This window comes from Heliangelus exortis, chromosome 1, assembly GCF_036169615.1.
Source record: "Heliangelus exortis chromosome 1, bHelExo1.hap1, whole genome shotgun sequence".
Lineage (NCBI taxonomy): Eukaryota > Metazoa > Chordata > Aves > Apodiformes > Trochilidae > Heliangelus > Heliangelus exortis.
The window spans coordinates 93198177-93218797 of record NC_092422.1 but is presented as its reverse complement, the minus strand read 5'-3'; the positions used below and the strand labels follow the sequence as shown (position 1 = coordinate 93218797).

The 20621-nt window shown below is 36.0% G+C and overlaps 1 protein-coding gene across 1 annotated transcript in view; it reads right to left on the bottom strand.

The window, feature by feature from the left end:
• LTN1 (listerin E3 ubiquitin protein ligase 1) overlaps positions 1-20493 on the bottom strand; it is a 27985-nt gene extending 7492 nt beyond the window's left edge. Inside the window, exons 1-21 of the mRNA XM_071754852.1 lie at positions 20363-20493; positions 18483-18686; positions 18038-18136; positions 16676-16906; positions 16155-16207; positions 15489-15669; positions 14645-14818; positions 13486-13676; positions 12085-12229; positions 10917-11702; positions 10387-10428; positions 9217-9409; positions 7726-7965; positions 6662-6815; positions 6243-6393; positions 5338-5536; positions 4261-4420; positions 3998-4102; positions 3601-3743; positions 2643-2778; positions 1608-1752 (exon numbers count right to left, since the gene is read on the bottom strand). Of these exons, the coding sequence (XP_071610953.1) occupies positions 1608-1752; positions 2643-2778; positions 3601-3743; positions 3998-4102; positions 4261-4420; positions 5338-5536; positions 6243-6393; positions 6662-6815; positions 7726-7965; positions 9217-9409; positions 10387-10428; positions 10917-11702; positions 12085-12229; positions 13486-13676; positions 14645-14818; positions 15489-15669; positions 16155-16207; positions 16676-16906; positions 18038-18136; positions 18483-18686; positions 20363-20404 (3774 nt within the window). The 5' untranslated portion in view covers positions 20405-20493. The remainder of the gene's footprint in view (positions 1-1607; positions 1753-2642; positions 2779-3600; positions 3744-3997; positions 4103-4260; positions 4421-5337; positions 5537-6242; positions 6394-6661; positions 6816-7725; positions 7966-9216; positions 9410-10386; positions 10429-10916; positions 11703-12084; positions 12230-13485; positions 13677-14644; positions 14819-15488; positions 15670-16154; positions 16208-16675; positions 16907-18037; positions 18137-18482; positions 18687-20362) is intronic.
• Positions 20494-20621: the final 128 nt, after the last annotated feature.

The window sequence follows — 20621 nt, the reverse complement described above, 5'->3', positions numbered from 1 at the left end:
AATTATTTCCAAGTCTCATAAACATTTAGAAACCTGGATTGCTTCCCTTATATGACCTTCTTTATAATGGCAAAAAGAAACTGCCACCAAGTGGCTTGCAGTAGAAGTGTGCACTGCTGTAGCTTATCTGGAGCACTTGAGCAGCCAAGTGAGACAAAAGTGATATGTGAAGTGCTCTCACTTTCCTCTCCCAAAGATAAAAGCCATAGCAATATTGTGTTTGTATTTCCAAATTGCAGAAGGAAACTGGCAATACGCTACTGTAAACTGGAAATTATTGAAATGGTGATCAGGAGAGTATTTACACTCCCTCAACACAGATCCTTTTTATTAGTTTACCCCCAGAAAGGAACAACATTAAATATTTAAAATATTCCCAAGCACCTAATGTATGCAACAAGCTTTTCATATGAGATTGCTGGCTTTCTTGGGTTTTTTTAAGTAAAAAGCCACTGTTTTGAGGAACATCAAGCATAGGTAAGAAGATAAATTCTGAGACTAAAAAAGGCCACATGGAAGTTTGAAGCCTGTCTGTATAAGTAAGTATGTGATGACAGAGAGTGACAGAGTATCTATCTTTATTTGACTAGTAAAGATCTCTGGACCTATTCCCCAGCAGCATTAGCATATAATTTTGATGTTTCGTGTGATCATTTAGATATTGAAATGTGGGTACTATATTAATTTGCTTATTTTTTTGTATGACATGTTAGTCTTTGGTCTTAAAGGGATATTATTTTTTAACATAAGAGAAACATTTCAAAGTTACTATTAGACCCAGATACATTTCAAAGTTACTATTCAGTTACCAATGCCATTAATAAACATCCTGTTACTTCAAGGGAGAGGTTACTTCGTTTCCATATACAAAAACTAAAAGACATAGTACTGTTTGTGCTTTTAAGCCCTTTCATGACCTTTGTCAAAATTCAATGAAAAAATGATTTTGTAAAATTCTTTTGAACATTATGTCAAATATCTGCTTATCTGAGATATCCGTCTGTCTGCCTTTTCCAGTGAATACACTTAAAGGGTAAGTACATCAAAACTGGAGATGGAACATTAGCACTCATGTGGTAGTGTAAAGGATATTTTCTAAGTTGTGTACGTAGATCAAGATGCTTTTTAAAACAAGCTATCTTTAAAATTATGAGTACCCAGCAATTAATATTGATCATTACTAGAAAGTTAACACACACGTTAGATGAAATGAAGTTAACACTGTTAAGATCATTGTGTTTTAAGCCCTAGGTAAGAACCATGAGAAGCACTCCAATTTCCATTCCTTTTGGCCATCCTCATGCCACTTTGTTGACATTTAATTGCCGTGTGGCAGAGCTTCTACAATGTTTTACCTTATCATGTTGACACCCAACCTCCCACTTCATAAAGTCAGATGAACTTCCAAAATACAGCTTTCAAAGCTTTAGGAGGAAATGTTGATCAGACAGCCCACTAAGATAATAAAAATTTATTTATTTCATAGCTTACTTTTTTAAGCCCCCCTTCCCTGCATCAGTCCAGTAGGTTCAGAGGGCATCAGGAGGATTCTACTGAAAGCTGCAACACAGTGGTTAGCAGCAGTGTGTCTGTCTCTTTCGTATTACCTCTAACCAAGCCAGCATGGAGCACATGATGAAGTCCCACTCACTATCGACCAGAGGAGCTGTGGAATACTTGAGCAACAAGGGGAGGTAGCGGATGATCTCTATGTTGAAACCAAGCAACTGAGCACTTGTTTCTTTCAGATTGCTGAAATAAAAATACAAATAAAGCTTACGCATCTTCATGTTGCAGACACAAGTATTTATACCCTTGCCTTCACTCCTCCTCTTAGGACAAACTGGTCTCACATCAGGTTTTGCCCTTTGCACTTTTTGATACTCATCTTTCAAAGTTAGAATACTATATTAGCTGCCAAGCCTAAATAAGCCAGCTAACATATACAAAGCAGTATAGCAGAGCTACTTGCACATTTGTATGTAATACAGATTGCTAAAACTGTACAAATTACACATTCACTCAATAGCCTTACATAAAGTATGAAACTCAGCAATACTAACAGAATCAGTACAGGAAAAATAATCACTTTAGATACTTGTTTTAAAAATAAAATTTAGGCCCTCAAGTGTCAAAACAATGTACATTATTTCATGACATCATTGCCCAGATTTTTCTCACTATATTAAAGGCAAATGAACCTCAGTATATTTTAATTCCTTGCTTGAAGCTTTCCAAGTTACATTTTGAGGTCCAAAATTTTAAAACCCATACACCTAAGTTTCACATCCAGGTTTTCTTTCTGCTACTTAAATATGCAGTCAGAATTTGCAGCTAAATACCCACCAAAGCCTATAAAAGTTGGTTGATGCTGAATATTTTGAAAACAGTTGATATCTAGGTACATGAAAAAAGCTCCTAGATTACCAGACTTCAAACACATGGGAAACTTTCTTCAGTAGGAGTTACTAGATACTCAAAGACAGGCCCATTAAAACAAGGCTTGAAAATGCAGTATTAGAGCAGTGAGTGGTGATTGTAACTTACAAATTTATTTTGTTTAATTACCATTCTATATTTTAAACTTTTGTTTTAGAAACTAACAAATTATCAAAAGAGTCAAATCTTAAAGTTGCACCCACCAGCTAAAGAGAAAGCTGTCCTCATTATCACTTTTCCAAGATATTATGATTTTTAGTATTCCAGGTAGTAGGTGATCACAATCAATACTTTTATCATTCAAGCAGGAGTTCAAAATAGAAAGACATCCAAATGCTCCTGTAACATCAGAAAAATATCATATTCAATAGGCCTTTATTATCAAGATAAAGCAAACATTATAGTGTGTACATTGACTGGATGATTTTATTTGGATTTAACAATTATATTGTAAGATAGTTTGGAAACTTTTGGATACTCAAAAATAGTATAAATCAATAATCAAAATAAAAAATAGTATATCCAAACCAATCTTAAAAAAAAAAAACAAAAAACAACCAACAGCCCTCAAATCAACCAAAAACTATAAATTTGTTGGTTCATACAATTAACAAAAGGAATAACACATGCTAAAACTTAAATTTATTCATGGTACTGAAAAAGCAGTATGTTAAGCAACATTTGGGACAGATAAGCAAATGTAACTGTGAGATGTGGATTCCAACACTGGTTGTAAGAGTGTTGATTTTTACTTTCAGAGTGAAGTTCCATTTTTAGGGAGAAATGCATGTATCTAGGTATCTTGGAAAATCAGAACATTTCTTATAAGCCTGATGACAGAGAACTTGAATGAAAACTTGATATTTACAGATATGTTCAAATCAGATACACCAAAGAAGTACAGCAATATCAAAATTCTTTTAACAATATCAGCCTAAATCCTTTAGTTCTCATTTTGTACCAGGCAATATAGCTTGTACTTCCTTAATAAGGCAGAAAACTAGTAGGCCAAACAGACCAGAAGATATACGCAAGCTGAGAAGAGATTTCCTTCTAGGAAAAACAGTATCATTATATCTAAAATGTTTTATCTAAAAGGAAACATTACAAAATAATGTTCTTAAATTCTAATGAAGTGGACTGAAGTAAGACCATACTCACCGTTTGTGCTGGAAAGCTCTGTCTGTGTGCATGTCATAAGTTTGGCCACACAGTGGAAGACAAGCTCTCTCTTTTCTTCCTCAATTAAAAAAGGTGATAGACACTGAAGTGTATGCAATCTGCCCTCAGTTAATGGCAGAAACCTATTAATACAAGCAAAACATAAAGAATGAAAGAAACCCAAAAATTTAACTAGTATACAAAATGTCAATTGCTTCACAATAATCTAACAATGTAACTAATCCCACACACTAAACTTAATCTCACTTTTAAAGAACATACATATATATATTACCAAATTTCCAGTGTTCAGGTATCATTTATCAGAACCAATGTCATTTAACATTATCAACATTATCAACAAACTAAAAAATGATAGGCAGCAGTATTAAGGTACCCTTCTGTTGACTTAAAAAGTTGCTTCATCTCGCAGGATACAGCGTTTTCCGCACGGATCACTTTAGCCATGGTTAGGGACCACAGTCTTCCATGTTCCTCTGATCTTCAAAGAAGAAGACAGACTTTGATTAACATACACAGCTGCACAGTTCCCAACAAAAGCATCTGGATGCATTTTGAAACAATACACATAAGGAAACGTGGGAGTGTTCTCTATATATGAAGACAGAGTTAAGGGCAGTTTTACTTGTTCTTCCATACCTATCAAATATGGTTTGCTGAAGGCCAGTTGTATTACTCAGTGTACTGAACTTCTCAAACGTGATGTGCATTTCTTCTAACATATGAAGATATTCCAGAAGCAGGTAAGGAGGATTCTCCAATTCTTCAATCCATTGTAAGGAGTACAACAGCTCTGCAACTAAACAAAGGTTGCTGTTTACAAACACCTGCTGAACACAGTCACTGCATAAGCAAAAAGTTCCAGGTCAAGGTTTTGTTGGTTTCTCTTATGTATGATTTTAATGCATTAAAAAGATGACATTACACACAGCTCCAGAGCATGAACTTGATACTTGCTATTGCATCATAAAATGTAAGAGAATCAAAGGTTACAATAATCTATTCTAGATGTTCAGGACATTTTAAAGCAAATCAAGCATGACAAGAATTCTAACTCCTCACTATTCTCTCTCTTTTTGTTTTTTTCTTTTTTTTGCAGATCTAAGATCTTTTTTTGCAAGATCTAAGATGTGAGTCCAGAGGAAAACCATAACAAGCAAATAAATTTGATTCTGAAAGTTAGCACGTGGTTCCTTCATTAGCTTACAAAGAACCACACTGAACAATTACAGTTCTAATCACAGTGAACATGTTTGAAGACAGAAGTGTTAATTTGATAATTCGGGCTCTAATTTGAGCATTCTGTAAATAAAAAGAAAACAAGATTCCACCTGATGAAATTAGGAAAAATTGTGTCTTAAAAAGATTTTTACATTATGGCTAAGTACTCAGAGAATTTATTTGATGCCACAGATACAGTTCCTATTGCCCACTCATGCCAATGCACCATGTGTTTTGGCAATGCACAACTTCGAAGTTCACCATAAATTCAAACTTCTCCTATTTCCAAGTACTGTTGAGTTATCATGTACATAATCACAAAGGTACCAGAAACAGAAACACTACACTTGTGCATACTTATACTTTTAGAGGAGAACTAAAGAAAAAACAACCCAACTAAAAGTAAAAGGTAACTCCTCATAACTACTTAGTAAACTTCAACCATTCATTTCCAATTCAGGTTAATGCACAACAGGTTTTAACACTGTAACTTACTTATATTGTCAATTTTTTTTCTTTCAGCATCATTTCCATGGACCATACCACTTTCCAATACAAGCAGCACCATTTTACTTAATAAGGCTGAAGTACACAGATGGCCTGGAAGTTTAGTTGTACCACACAGCTTAACACATGATCCCAAAGGTTCACAATTCACACTAAGCCTTCCTTCTAAAAGAGGTTTGTGCATCCACTGTAAGAAGGGCATAAAAAGAGTGTGAACAATTAATTTACATAACAATGATGCATAGAAGAGTTATCTATTTAATCCTGAAAATAACTATGAAAACTCAAGAATAGCCATGAAAGATACAAATTAAAACCAAAAACACAATGGTGAGGATATAAAAAACAGCTAAATGTACAGCAGTAAGTTTAAGCTGCACTGCTGCTTCAGAAATTAATATGTATCTATAGAAGTGTATGTATTTTACATGAAATAGTAGGGTTACTGAAGACCTATGGCTGGACAGGATATTCACATCCTTCTCCACTCTATGACAGCATTTTGTTGATAGCACTTTATGTTCCTCTGCAGATATTGCTACCTTTCACAAAATTAATCTTATAGAAGAACTAGGATAAAGATAAGAACATCTTTATGATGCATATTTTAGATAAAATCCCTGAATTAGAGTTCTGGTGTTCTGAATTAGATGCTGGTGTTCTGTGAAAAAAATGGTAATCTCATAATTTGGATTTTCTCCAGTAGTATTTGATGGGGCCATAAATGTACAGATATTGTTCTCTGTCAGAGAGGCTGAAAAGAACTTCTACACAGACATACACATATTCGTAAGTGTAGTGCTATGCCAAAATAAAGGAAGCTTATCTCCCTAAAGGAGAGAGTCTTGAGGTAAGACTGACTACCATATGAAAGCTCATTACCATTTCCATACCTCAGTGGACAGAGACTCCTGCAATTTCCCCCACTCAGTTTTGTTTGGCGTGACATGCTCAACATAAGCTCCCACCAGATATCCAGCTTGCTCGCCAGCTTCCGTAAGCTTAGATAATAAATCACTTACTTCAGAGATCAAAACCTGAAGGCTAAGAAAAGGAGAAAGCACTGCAAACCCAGTAAAATCAAGGTGCTCTACTTTTTACATTGGTAAAATGCTACGTACATTGTATCAATGCTATATTCATGCTGCATCAATGGCATTTGAAGTTACGCTCTATGACAGAGTTATCTTTTTGACTGGCTGAAAAACATCTCATAACAGAGACAGCAATTAAATAAAAAATAGTATTGCACTGATCTTACTTTGTGCTGGAGGACAACATATTCTGAAATAGACATGTATATCTCAATTACCTTTTAACATCCAGAGAGGAAGACTGAATTTGATTCTTGACCCACAGTGCAGATTTATGCAAAAACGTGCTCTGCTTCTGCACACCCGGCAGCTGACGCACAAGTGAATTTACACCAGACATCCAAGTGTTTTTTAATTTACACACAAGTAAATCTATTGTGGGGGGAAAAAAATAGACAAACAAAGCCACCACAAAATGGTACACCCATTGCATACAACAATCACATGTCTAAAGGTCCTAGAGCAGGAAAAAAATTATCTTTTCTGTGTTTTTAGATGCAATAACTAACACGAACAAAACCACCAATTTCTTGTCTTTAAGTAATTTTAAATTGACTCTAATACATGGATAGTAACTTTGAGAATAACTGTGATGTTCCTGTTGCCTACTACACTATGACCACATAATCTTCAAAATCACAGATCTTTTTAAAACACTGAAAATTCACAACCTAAGTACTCATTTGCAAAGCATCAGTAGTTTTCAGTGTAGTGTCATCCTGTTTTACTTCTGTGACAGCACTACATTTCCTCCTTTTTATATATGTTAGCAAATGCATATACCAATTTAGCACTCTGAAAATTTGCATTCAAATAACATATATTTAGACAGTGCCTGTGAAACAGATGCAGGAGGAGACAGGAATGGGGCAAAATTTGACAGAGCCAATTTGACCAGTATAAATGGTTTCAGAACATATGCAGTATTTTTAATGCAGCAATTGCAGAATGAATGAAATAAAAATTCTTTGTACTTCAAAAACCTTAAATAATTCATTAAACACTCAAGAAAGTGTAGAATATCACAGCACCAAAGAAGCTGAAGCATTAACATAAAAAAAAAAAACGCTCTGACATCCTTGTAAAGAGGTATGGGACTTTATGTTTAGTAGTAACTCCTGAAACTCTGAATTAATGTACAATTTTTCATGTCAGCTACAGCTACAAGTATTCAGTGTCTGTGAACTTAATACTCTATTATGCACCTGAATATTTTTCAAGAAGAAGAAGTTTGATGTAATTATCAACAACAAAAGGGTCTGATGTTCTTTTTCCAAATTACCTGTTAAGTGTGTAGCATCCTGCCTCTGAGCACACAACTGGAAGATGGTAAGCAGCAAGTCTTCCGAGGATGGCATCAGTAAACACCCTTTAACTGAGCTGAAAAAGCTTGAGGCAACATCACAGATGAAAGATACTGAAGGTTCAGTATTCCCAGCTTCAGAAAGATCCTTAGCTTTAGACAGAGCTGCTTGAAGTTTATCAATAATCCTTTCAACAAAAGCTTCACCAATCAAAGATTCTATTGGGAAGAGCACAGCATGCTTTGATTATTTCATAAACATCATCATTCAAAGGCATCACATTAAAATAGGTAATTTGTTTTTTATTTACTACTTTTGAGTGCAAAATAAATTGCAAAGTAGTTTCAGTCTAATATATACTTCAACTCTTATTCCACAGTCACCTGGGATCATTAAGGATTGCCCTTTCTCTAAACCAGATGAAGCAGCTTAGACAAAAGGCATATAAAACAGAGCAGGTGCAGAGTGATCTCTTCCTCTTTTATACCTTCTTAGCTTCTGGCAATCAATTTTGAGTCAGAGGTTACACCTGGACCATTGCATGTAATTAACCAAATCAGATCAATCTTCCATGAATATGGTTAGTCCTTCCTCACTGTTATCAAAGTAGGCTTAACCCATTTATTCTCAAACTCCAGGAGTTCCTTTATTTAGTTCTGCACTGTATCTAGAATTCTACTTTTCTCTTTCCTCAAGTCTATTATGTAAGTATCTGTGAACAATCTCAGGTTCTTCCATTTAAAGAAACAATGAAAAATGTCTTACTATTTACTTTTTTGATGGAAATTATGGTTTTATTGCTCTTCCCCAAACCCCATCCCCAATCTTTCAATGCAAGGATGAAAAATTCTCGTCTGCTTTATTGTCTTTACAAGCAGCAGCCACTGCATCTGCTTAACCATCCCAGCTATCTTTGGGTATATTGTAATTCTATCACACCTTATTTTAAACAAGTATATTGCAGTGACCAGAACTACAGTCAGCATTCAAGATACTGACACACCAATGATACAGTAATTTCCATTTGTTCTCTATTCTTTTCACAGCAGTATCTGTGACCACAGCTTGTGGTCTTTTTTTGTTGCTCAGCACCAGCCTGCCACTAACTGGGAACCATCACAATAACTGAAGACCTCTTTTCTGAGTTTTAACAGCTCGGAGCCTACCACTGAACAGATACAGTTACAACTGTATTCTTCCCATGTATGCTTTTGATATTTACTGGCTTAAAATTGCAATGTCTCTGCTGCAAAGTAGCATTTACAAAATTAAGATGGAAATGGTTAATCAGTTCAGGTGAAGAAAAAAAAAACAAAACATAAACCAGAAACCAAAACAAACACAGACAATGAAGAATGACTGAATTAGGTAATTAAGTATTGTGGAAGATCTCCAACTCCTTTCAACTTTCCACAAAGCATAAGCACATTATTTACACTTCACAAACTTCAAGGAATAAATGTGGTTACCGTTTTTAATGTGCTGCGACAACACTAAGCTCAGGAGGGTCCACCTTTCTGAAGAGGATGATTCTGATGTGGCTGCTACAGGTTTTAAACCCAGGTGACACAGATCATCTGCCAGCATTACAAGTCTTTCTCCAAGTGTATCTCCTTTCAGCCAAGCAGAGACTAAGGACAGAGTTGTCATGCTTGAGCATGCCTGAGTCACAAGAAAATTATTCTAATAAGCTTCTGAGGGTGTTAACTTTTATTACTCACTAAGCATGAGACCTGCACATATGTCAAACCTGCACACAAAGAGTGGGAATTATTTCATCTGTCATATACAAGTCCTCTCTAGGCATTCATATTTACAGCAATCCCCCACATTTCTTTTTGGTCAGAGACAGAAACTTGTGGCTTGGTCAGAGCTCTACTTCAGAGTGAAACAAGCCACCTTCTGAAAGCTCTTCTTCTTCCTTCCTTTTTTCCACCTATAAAGCCCAGGGAATGTCTACACTGGAGTTATAAAGGTAACTTTTTGTATGACCAGTTTGGCTGCCATAAAATCTATTTACAATATTTAATTTATTTACAGCATCTTATTTAGGTGAGAAGCCATTATACGTTAAAAAAAATCATTAAAACTGAGTACTCCTATAATACACAGTATCTGTAATATTATGGTAAATGCACTGGATTGTAAAAATCAAATTTCTTGACAAAATATTTGTAATACACTTCCTATTTCATCCCACACAATCACTTAAATGTCAGTCTCTCAATATACTGTATGAAAAAATGGGACACTTCCTTTTCCTTGTAAGTACAATATAAGGGGGATGACAGAAATAAATTATTGGTCTAACATCCAATTCCATTTTCTCTAGTTAAGAAGGGATGAGCAGACACAAATCAGTAATCACCCTAGGTCAAAGACCAAACTGACTAAAAATAGAAGTGACAAAGATACTTTTGCTTTGGTGTGATTATTTAATTTCTAAGACTGTCCCCAGATTTAAATGCAGTTAAAACAAACAACACTCTAAAACTACTAGCATGAGTTTTTCAAGCTATGGAAATCATTGCCACTCAAATATCTTCTTGAAAAAGCCATTCAAATTCATGTAACTCTCAAAACTAGTACCAGTGAAATATTCAAAACTGTAAAACAAGAACAAAAAAAATCTTAAGTACCTTTTGAATTATCTGGAGAAAAATAATCCATTTCAGATCCATCTGAAAACAAAAACAAATTCTAATTTAATTAATTCTTTGCTGAGTAGGAAGTATTTTATACCTTAACTGTCTATTTTAACAACTTTATTTTCTGCAGAGATAAGCAGAAGTTGCTATGTTTCAGTAGCAGTTACTGATTATACTATTTTCAGTTTCCAAGTCCTCCTCTAATACAGAGATCAATAAGGGACTGTATTTATAATACTACCTATGAGTAGTATAAAAGCACACTGTGTAAAGAAATAAGAACAGCAAAATTCTGGTATTACTGCTTTTCTATTGATTTATACTATATCAAAGGATATATGTCATAACCTTTCAGTCCAACACTGTTAAGGTCAATCTTTCATAGTTCTACCTTCACTATACTGAACTTATCGAAGTTCATGTAGAATATCTTCCATTCCACAGCCCCAAAATAAATTGACCACAGCTCACAAAAAGAGTAGTCTCTGATTAAAACTAGTAGTAAAATGTACCAGTCATACCTTTGTTAAATCATCAAGGATTATTTTCCTTTCATTATTACTGTTGCAACAATTGAGCACGCTGTACAAAATATCAACCAGAAAATGGGTGTCTTTCCTCCAGTCTTCCTTCAGCCAAGTTACTAAATTCATATACAGAAATTGTACAGATGGGCTTCCATAATGAGTTCTAATTTCATTTTGGGATTCAGCTTGAACCGAGTTTGAATCATTTCCTTGCTCTAAAAGTACTTGGAAAACTCTGTTCGAAGAAAAAGATTTCAGCAAGGCAGCAAGAAATTTCAAATGCTGTTCTGACTTCTGTACATTGACATACACAATGCTCAGTTCAGCAAGGCTGCAGACTAAATTCTCTAAAGGTTCCTTCCTTAGAAGTGAACTATGCTGCAAGTCAGCCTGTATTTCTGAGTCATTATTTTTCACTTCCGTGAGCTTTCCATTCTCAGTGCTTCTTTCGGATTCACCTTCATCTGTAAATCTGATTTTTAGAGATTTTCTGTTGTTTAGTTTTGTAGCACTCTTTGGATTCTGAAGAATTTCTAGCATACCAGAGATGGCAAACAAGGATTTCTCGTCAGCATCCAACCTATCAACATGAAGCACACACATTTTTAAAAGATGGTCCCAAAAATTTAACAACAGTTTCTGGAAAACTTCATCTGAGCCATCACCACTGGAGACTTCTGCTTTAGCTTCCCAGGAGCTCAGTGTTTCTGCCATTTGATAAAATAACGGTCCATTTTGTAACCTGGGCTCCTTAAGTACAGCATCGGTAAGAGGAATCAGCTATAAAGACAAAAAAACTGTTAAAGAACACTGATCCAACTGGATGATCACTTTATTCTTTGTAATACCAGAAAATTCGTTAATTTTGAAAAACCTTCTGGACGAATTCCAAACCCGTCAGAATTACTCATGCTTGAACACTTAATAAAAATGTACAGGGTGAGATTTCTTTTTTTTTTTTTTTTTAACACAGATGAAGGAATTATTTCATAGGAAGGAAAAAATTACTCAATTTAGTCAGCATTTTTTTTCACAAAATCTAGTGAAATTTCCAACAGAGAAGTAAATCCTCACAGAACGTATGGTTTTCTTTAACACAAGGAATGTCTTTAAATGTTCCTTAAATGTGCACACAATAGTATTAAGTATTTCTAGTGAATACCTGCTCATTGATAAGCATTTGATGAATTTGTCTTTGGTCTTCTTCACCTATTTTCTGTAGTACAGCAAAGCGTAGACACTCCATAAATGCAGTTATAATTGCTGAACTTTCCAAAGGACTGGCTACTGCTCGCTCACTTGACAACCTGTTGAAAGGTAACAACTGAGTGTGAGGAAAGGCACACTCAGTCATCTGTGCTTCTGAGAAACCCAGGATGTAGGTAATGAATATAACCTTGGTTATGCTCTTTTTTCGTCTAGACAACACCAATACGAGAATCGCTGATAGGAGACAGATCAAAACAAATTCAACAGGAGATATTTAAAAAGTCAAAACAATAAATCCAGGCATTTAATAATAAAAAAAAAAATTAATCTAGTTTTAGCATTAATTTTTTAAAAAAAAATCTATGTAAATAGAGGAAATATATCCAATATAGTATTGTTTCAGGTGTTTATAAAAATTCCATTGCCATTTTCTCCCACCACAGAGCTTTACAAGCCACCACACAAGACATCTGTCATTACAGACAAAATAAAAAGGTAAAACAAAAAGTCACCAGAACACAGTTTCACCATAGCCAGTTTGAGTCTGAAAAACTGCGATTTTCAGTGAAAATTAGACCACGCAAACCACCATACAAATATCAGAGCCATTTCATTACATGTAATAAAACACTTCATAAAAACAACCTATGCCATAGCTCTCTTCTTTGAAAGCACTGCTAATGACCATGACAAAATCAACTGAGAATTGATTTTTGTTTAAATAATTTACACATTAATCTTCCATAAAGTAACTTTATATATACACTTTGGAGTAAACAATGCACATACATCTATTTAAATTAGATGTGACAGAAAGTTCGTTTTGGTGTATTTTAAAAGGCAAAACATGAGAGCAGCTTCAATCCCTTAAAAAACAGGAATTAAAGTTCCTTCATATAGGAAATTTCACAATCACAATGCTAATCCCCAGTAACCTTTGTAATAACTACACACTGGTGAAAAAAGCCTAATTATCTCCAAGGACACTCAATTTTAAATTAATTTCCCATTTTAATACTTACCGTGAAATAAACATGAAACTTTGACAAGGAAAGAGAAGAATGCTTTCAGTACAGAAGACATAATAAAATAAAAAAGAAGTCTGAAGGTTTAGAAAGACAGGGACAGCCACAAAGAACTAATTAGTTTTGGATAATTTAGCAGTATTTTAAGAATACTGTTTTCAAGTACCATAGTTAAGTCAATCTTTTATCAAACAAACAATCAATGCAAATTTAAATATCCTCAAGCCAAACGATACGTTACTTATCTTTAAATACTTAAAGAAGGTTCTACTATTAGCAAATGTAATAGAGACTGATTTCAAATGAAGAAATGAATTTGTGGTTCATACCCTTGAATTATAGAGCTGAAAAAAGTTCTGAAATATTCCAGCTTTGGTTCAGCAATGCCAGGAGGTACCTTGCTAATGAACGGCAAGAGATTTGGGTATATAACAGTAGCTAGGCCTCGTCCACCTTCTCGAAGCACTGTCCATAGCTTTGGTAGAACTCCCTTTTTAGCATTTACATGGTTCCAACAGTCCTACAGAAAGAAATACATTCACTGCAAATTAAAGAATAAGAAGAAGTGTCTTCCAGTTGTGCCAGGGGAGGTTTAGATAGGGTATTAGGAAAATGATCTTCACTGGAATGACTTAGTAGGTAGCACTGGTGGAGTTACCATCCCTGCAGGTATTTAAAAGATACCGCATGATAATACTGTTTCTGCATTGCTTAAAGTCAATGGACCTTCCTTGCTAGCAAACTACAATTAAGGGACTGTCTTTAATAATGCTTTATGGATGTTTCATAAAAATCATTATTGCAACCGGTCCAGTATTTAATTCTGAGTTTTTATGATTAAGAATAAGAAATTATTTCAAAATTCATAACTTCAAACCTCCCCTGAAAAATCTTTTCCAATGGTTACAAAATACCTGGCACTTTCTCCCATCACCCCAGTTTTTTTGTCATCTGTTCTGAATTGTCACAGTTCTAAATACCTGTATTTATAGCAAATTGAAGAAGGGTGTTTTTTCCCCCCCATGAATTATTACAATTTATACCACAAGTTACAAAAGACATCTGCAGCGTTAAACCCTCAAAGTATTCTAGTCTATGCCAACTCCAAAAAAAAAGTACAGACCAAAAAAACCCAGACAAAACAAACAAAAAATGCACTGCAAGTCATTTTTGTAACTGTCTTTAACCAAGAACAAGGTTCTAAGTATTATTGTACTTATCAATGACTATTTTTTTAATCAAAGGGATTGAGATAGTTAAAACATAAAACCACCCTTATTTTCAGACATGCTGGATATAACATACTTGAAATTTACACTGAAACACTGAGGAGGAAAAAGGAGTATGTAATATTGATGAGTTCATGTTATTAACTATAAATAAAGTCAATTCAGCATGTTCTTCCTAATTCTACACACAGAGCAATATTACTTGGTAGAACATTAAATTTGAGAAAAATATCTGCCCCCTAGATTTACCCCACCTTACCTCAATAGTGGCAATAACATACAGTACAGCTTCCCAAAGAGCAGGACACACCACTGCATCACTGTCATCAATGCTGAGAAGAACAGCAGGACAAACTCTTGCTGCTTCAGCTTTCACCAGCTCAGGCAAGTACCGGCAAAAAGCAGAAGCCAGCTCAAAGAAAGCCGAGCGAACCTGACACAGGCCACAGCAAAACAAAATTTTAGCCATATGACAACACTCTGTTGCAACATGCAGTTTATAATACTCCTTTTCAAGTCACTGTAACTTACAACACGTGGTCTCTATATTTTATCAACTAGAAAAGTTTTAAATGTTATTGAAAGAAAACAAAAATAAAAAACCCTTTTATAAGGCTGTTTATATTTTAAAGTAACCTGTTTGATAATAAAATGCTTATAAACATTTTCTTTAATATACTTCTCAAAGGACATGTTTTCCCAAAAGCATCTGAAGGCTTTTTAGCAAAATACTACTAGAACAAATTTACCACTCCACGTACTAGTACAGAGCTTAAAAATGGCTTAAAAAAAAAAAACAAAAACCAAAAACCCCAAAGCACTAGGAACATGTGCATTAAGATGACACAGTTTGTATCTTTTAGATCAGTCTGGTATAATGGCAGATTGCCAGAAAGTAAATGAGGGTGACACATAAATAAATCTGCCTATCTGGCAAATTTTAAAGCAATATTGTCTGTTTAAGGCCTAGAAATGCGAAGGCTATCTGAAACATTATTAAGTAAAGTACAAAGTTCATTCTTGTAGAACACAAGTAATCAATAGTTACTCAAGTTCAGTGTATTATCTTTAACCAACCAAAATTAAGAAGAAATTAAAGTTACCTGTGGTATGTTGTGTTTGCCATATTTCCAAAACTTGTTTTGTGACAGAAGTGACATTAACTTTTCCTCCAATGAAAGCATCTCTTTCTTTGGCAACACGCTAAGCAACTTTTTTAAAGCTAACAAGGAACTGGTCAGAATCCGGAAATATTTGGCTTCCCTTTCTTCCTCTGGTACAGTTCTCAAAAAGATAACAGAACAAAAAATTTAAAGTGAAAAAAAATCACTTCAGAAATAAATCAGTAGGCTTCTCAAGATCTTCTAAACTGTCTAAACTAAACTGCCTTCAATTTTTCTGGGATCACCTTTTGATTTCAGGTGCCAGCAATGTAAAGATGTGAATTTCCCATAGGTTCTAATGCTACTAAATCACAATATAAAATGTTGGATAGAGTTTTGAAATCTTTCAAGATCTTCCAGCTATGCTGCTCCATTTTTAAATAGCATTTTTAAATGCTATTCCTGAGAGAGCTGAAACAAGAATTAGACAGCTGATTACACTTTAAAAAACATTTTTACTTTAGTCCCAAAGAAGTTGCTGGGATCAGGACTCAAATAACTATTTGATGAGTCCCTTGAAACAAAACTAACTCTACTGCCTCCAAGAACAGAGCACCCAATACAGGCCAGGACTTAAACCATACACATTAAAGCAGATTAACATACTGAGGGTCACTGAGTGTATCAGGTGTTTCTTTCAGAAGGTGATCTTGAAGAACCTAGAGGGCAAAAAGAATACCTATAATCACCTGACAATTTAATATTTCATGTGAATAACATCATCTATATGTTAGTCAGAAACAGATGTACAATAAAACTTCTTAAACTCTGAGTCAAATGTTTTAAAACACATTTCAGGCATACTCTATTACTGCAGCTAAACTATTCCAGCAACACTTTGTAATGCACCTATCAGCAGCGCTACATGATGACAGAGAAATATTGCTCAGAAATACATACAAGAAAATTCATACTAATTTCTCTGGTTTCAGTCATTCTAACTGCTAGTCAGAAAAAGAGAGGAAGTGTCTTTGCCTCAGTCTTCATATTAGCAGGAACAAAGTTTCAGATGGGAAAGAAATATAACCATAAAGAATAAACGGGGGAAGGATGAATTTTAAACCTGTAATAAAAATTGACATGTACTCAATAGAAAGCCTTAAAGAAATAGGTAAGTGTAAACTCACATTAAGAATTTCATCTTTACAGAATGCTAAGGCTTCGGGTTGTTTGCTTGAAGGAAAAGCTTTTTCAAAAGCTTCTCTTGCAGCAGAAGCAGCGGGAGAGTAGGTGTCACACTGAGCAATCAGCCAGTATCCCATGATACTCTTTAAATAAGGAGCTAAGTGTTTCTTTACTTTAAGAATCAGTTGCTCAAAAGACTGCTGTGTTGCTTCTCGAACACGACGATCATGATCCTGTTACAGAAAAAAAAACAAAAACTGGTTTGAGAATTGCATTTTTGATGCTACATACTTCAAAGCAAATGTGATTACCAAAAAGCTGTCCCTGTCCAGCCATTTTTTCAAATGAACCAGGCTATATAGATATGAACAGCAACACAGTATCTCCAGGTAAAAGAACCCTGACTTAGCATCACCATATTCCTGATTCAAAATTTTAACCTTCTCCTGACAGGACTACCTAACATTTTGTATTTCCATCTTATAAAAACATTTAATAAAATGACAAAAGAAACAGGAAGCCCTGAAGACACTTTTTGGATTAAAATTATTATAAACCTACACAAACTGTGCATCATTATCAATTACATGAGTATAAATTTACAACATCATGATTTTCATGCTCCTGGCTCCTAAAAGAAATCCTAGGAATTGCTCTAACAGATGAGAATAATGATTCATTTTGTCCAATATCATATTTCCAATGGGACATAGTTCAGATAATTTGGAGATGTATTAAATATGTGAGAAAATTATGGATTATCTGGCTATGTATATATTTAAACTGGCAGTTATATGTTAATGTCACCAAGTTCTCTTTTTTCTTTCTTTTCATATAATGCAATTCTATGTGACTGACTTCAGTCATGCATTCTCATGTTTTTGTCTTTAAACACTGCTTCTTGCAAGAACTAGAGTTCCTTTTCTTTCTGTTCTTGCTGCTTTTGGGTTGGGTTTTTTTTTTTGTGGGTTTGTTTGTTCTTTAAATTTGTCTGGTTAGAGATCAGTCCTATATCAAAAAGTTTTATGATTATATTAACTTAACAGTACATTCTCTCTAGACATTTTGGAATCTACATGAAGGCACCTTTCATAAGAAATATCTTTTCATCTTTTTAACATAAAAGGTCTAACAGAAAAACATCTCCATCCATCAAGCACAACAGGTATCAACAGTTCAAGATTCCACCCACTGTGAATACTGAAACATCTCCACATCACAGCATACTACTTTCCTTCAACTTCATGTTTTTCTGAGAACAAGTCAGTAATTTCAACAAAGTTAGATACATCAATAAAGAGTGCCTTAGAGGTTTTCACATAAGTATCCAGAGAAGTTTTTAATTTAGATACTTCAATACTTACTAGTGAGATTTTGCAATAAATTCTTGGCCAGTAAGGAAGAACTCCTTTAACAACTTCTGTTTCTCTTTCCTTGCACATTGTTCCAAACTCTTGCATGGCCTAAAATCAAGATATCGAGAGCATGATTTAAGAACTCAGGTAAGTTCTGTAATTTACCAGCTTTTACCAGAAAATACAACTCCCTTTTTCAAAAATAAATTCATTTCTTGCAATTTAGCACTGCAACTTTATGAATGCTCCATCAGCATTGCATTATGGACCTTTTCACAGGATACATTCTTATATATAAGAACCTTCCAAGGTATGTTCTGGATTGCAGTTCAAGAAAATTTACCAATAGAGAATCAGTATTAGCTACTTCAATAGATTCCTCTTCCACCCTTAAGAAAAAGTTATTGTTTTACGACAATAATAAAAAAATAAAGCGGACAAAGTATACACCTACTTTTAATTTTGTTGTGACATCCCTTTTAGAAAGTTTTCTCAAGACCATTCGAAAATCAGCATCCACAAGGCTGTCTATTTCTTCTGCTCCTTGAACTGCAGGAACATATCCCAGATCACTCTGAGATGTTCCAAAGCCAATAAACCCAGGCACTGTTCCACGTTCTTTGGCAAGGAGCTCTGCAGCTTGACCACTGCTAGAAGGCTGGCAAAAAACAGGGACAGAAGTTATCTATTTCAGTCATTTCACTTTATTTTGTACATATACTTTTGTTCCATATCAATATAAGGAAGAATTTTTTCACTGTGAGTGTGACAGAGCACTGGCACAGGCTGCCCAGGGAGGTTGTGGAGTCTCCTTCTCTGGAGACATTCAAACCCCCCCTGGACACATTTCTGTGTGACCTCCTGTAGGTGACCCTGCTCTGGCAGGGGGATTGGACTCCATGATCTTTTGAGGTCCCTTCCAACCCCTAACTTGCTGTGATTCTATGGTATCATGCATTTGAAATAATGATCCTATTTCTAGTGTCTAATTAAGCTTCTATTTAAAACAACGTCTCAGAAAAAAAGATCACCTATGCTTTAAACTGTAAGTTTGACCTAAAATTTTTTTCTTCCCTTCATAGCCAGCATTCCCTTGTCTCCCAGTGATTTTAATCCATGAATGCTTATGGAAAAGTATACTGGTTTTATACACATACAAAAAAAAAAACCAACAATACAGAAACATCCTTATGTAAGTGAACAATTTATTAAGAAACCATTTGATCTCCTTCCTTGCTTGTTTTTCCAGTTATTCTCATGTTACTTCAAACAGACCAATTCCCAAGAACACACGCAAAACAAAGGATGCAACAGCAACAAAGGAGCCAAGAAGGATTTAGTAGAGCAAAAGAGTACATACGTAACACAATATAATTACATTAGTATTATAATGAGTGCTCTGGAGTATAGCATCTGCTCTAGTTCGTACTAGTTAACACCTTACTCACCATTTATATGGCTCATGCTTATTTCAACCACTTTTTTTATTAAAATGACTGTCCCAAAATCAATTGATGCTTTAATGCTCTTTGTGACACCTTATAGTCCAAATACCCGTATATTTCCTAGGGATGTTTGGTTTGGGTTTGTTTGTTTGTTTGATTGTGGGTTTTTTTAAGTAATGACAGTTTGCTGAAGTGCACCCTACTTTTCTGATTTTCTTGAGGTTCAATGGCCACCTTTCACCTGAGTGCTGTATCTTCAGACTCAGCAAACTTTTCTGCGTTTGCAACTTCAACTATAAGGACACGCTTCTTTGTGTTTCCCGGTCCTCTCTAAATACATGAGAGGGAGAACATCTGCAGAAATAACATAACCTGAACACAACACTTCACCAACAATTCTCCCCTCCTACGACAATTGTCACACAACTTTAGACCGGGTGGGAAAGCAAAGACACGACGACAGGGGTACCCTACGTTCCTCCTCTAAAAAAAATACACTAAATGCATCCACAGGTGTCTTGCTGACGTGATACCTCGAGTGATTTTGCAGTTACACCCCCTTAAGCCTGGAAAGCGCGTACCAACTCCCCGGAGAGGTGCAGGCCCACTCCCCTAAAGCATGGGCCCAGCCTGACGCAGGGCGACGGGCCCAGCTACGGCAACCGGGCCCGAAGGCAGAGCCCCTTCCCAGCGGGGGACACGCTTCGGCGGCCCGCAGCCCCTTCCCAAGGCACCGGCAGGGGAAGGAAGACCGCCCTTAACCCGCCCGCCGGTGCCGGAAACCCCAGCCTGAAGGCCGAGGCCCAGCTCCGGCCTTCACCGCCCTCCCCGGCCTATCCGCCGCTGGGCCCACGGCCGCAGCCTACCCCGCCCCCCGGGGCCCGCTCACCCGCAGGTTGCCCTTGGTTCGTTGCTTGTTCTTGCCCCCCATGGCGATGAACGGCAGAGCCCCGGCGCTGCTCAACCGGGACCACGGAACCGCGTTCACGGGGCCGACGAGCGCAGCGCTTCCGGGGGGCGGTGCCGCAGCCCCGCGGGGAAACTGCCCGGTGCGCCGGAGCTGCCGGGCCCCCACCCGGGGTCGAGAAAATGACCCCGGTTCCTCGGGCCGCGTCTGTGAGAGGTGCACCGGGGCCGATAGGAAAATT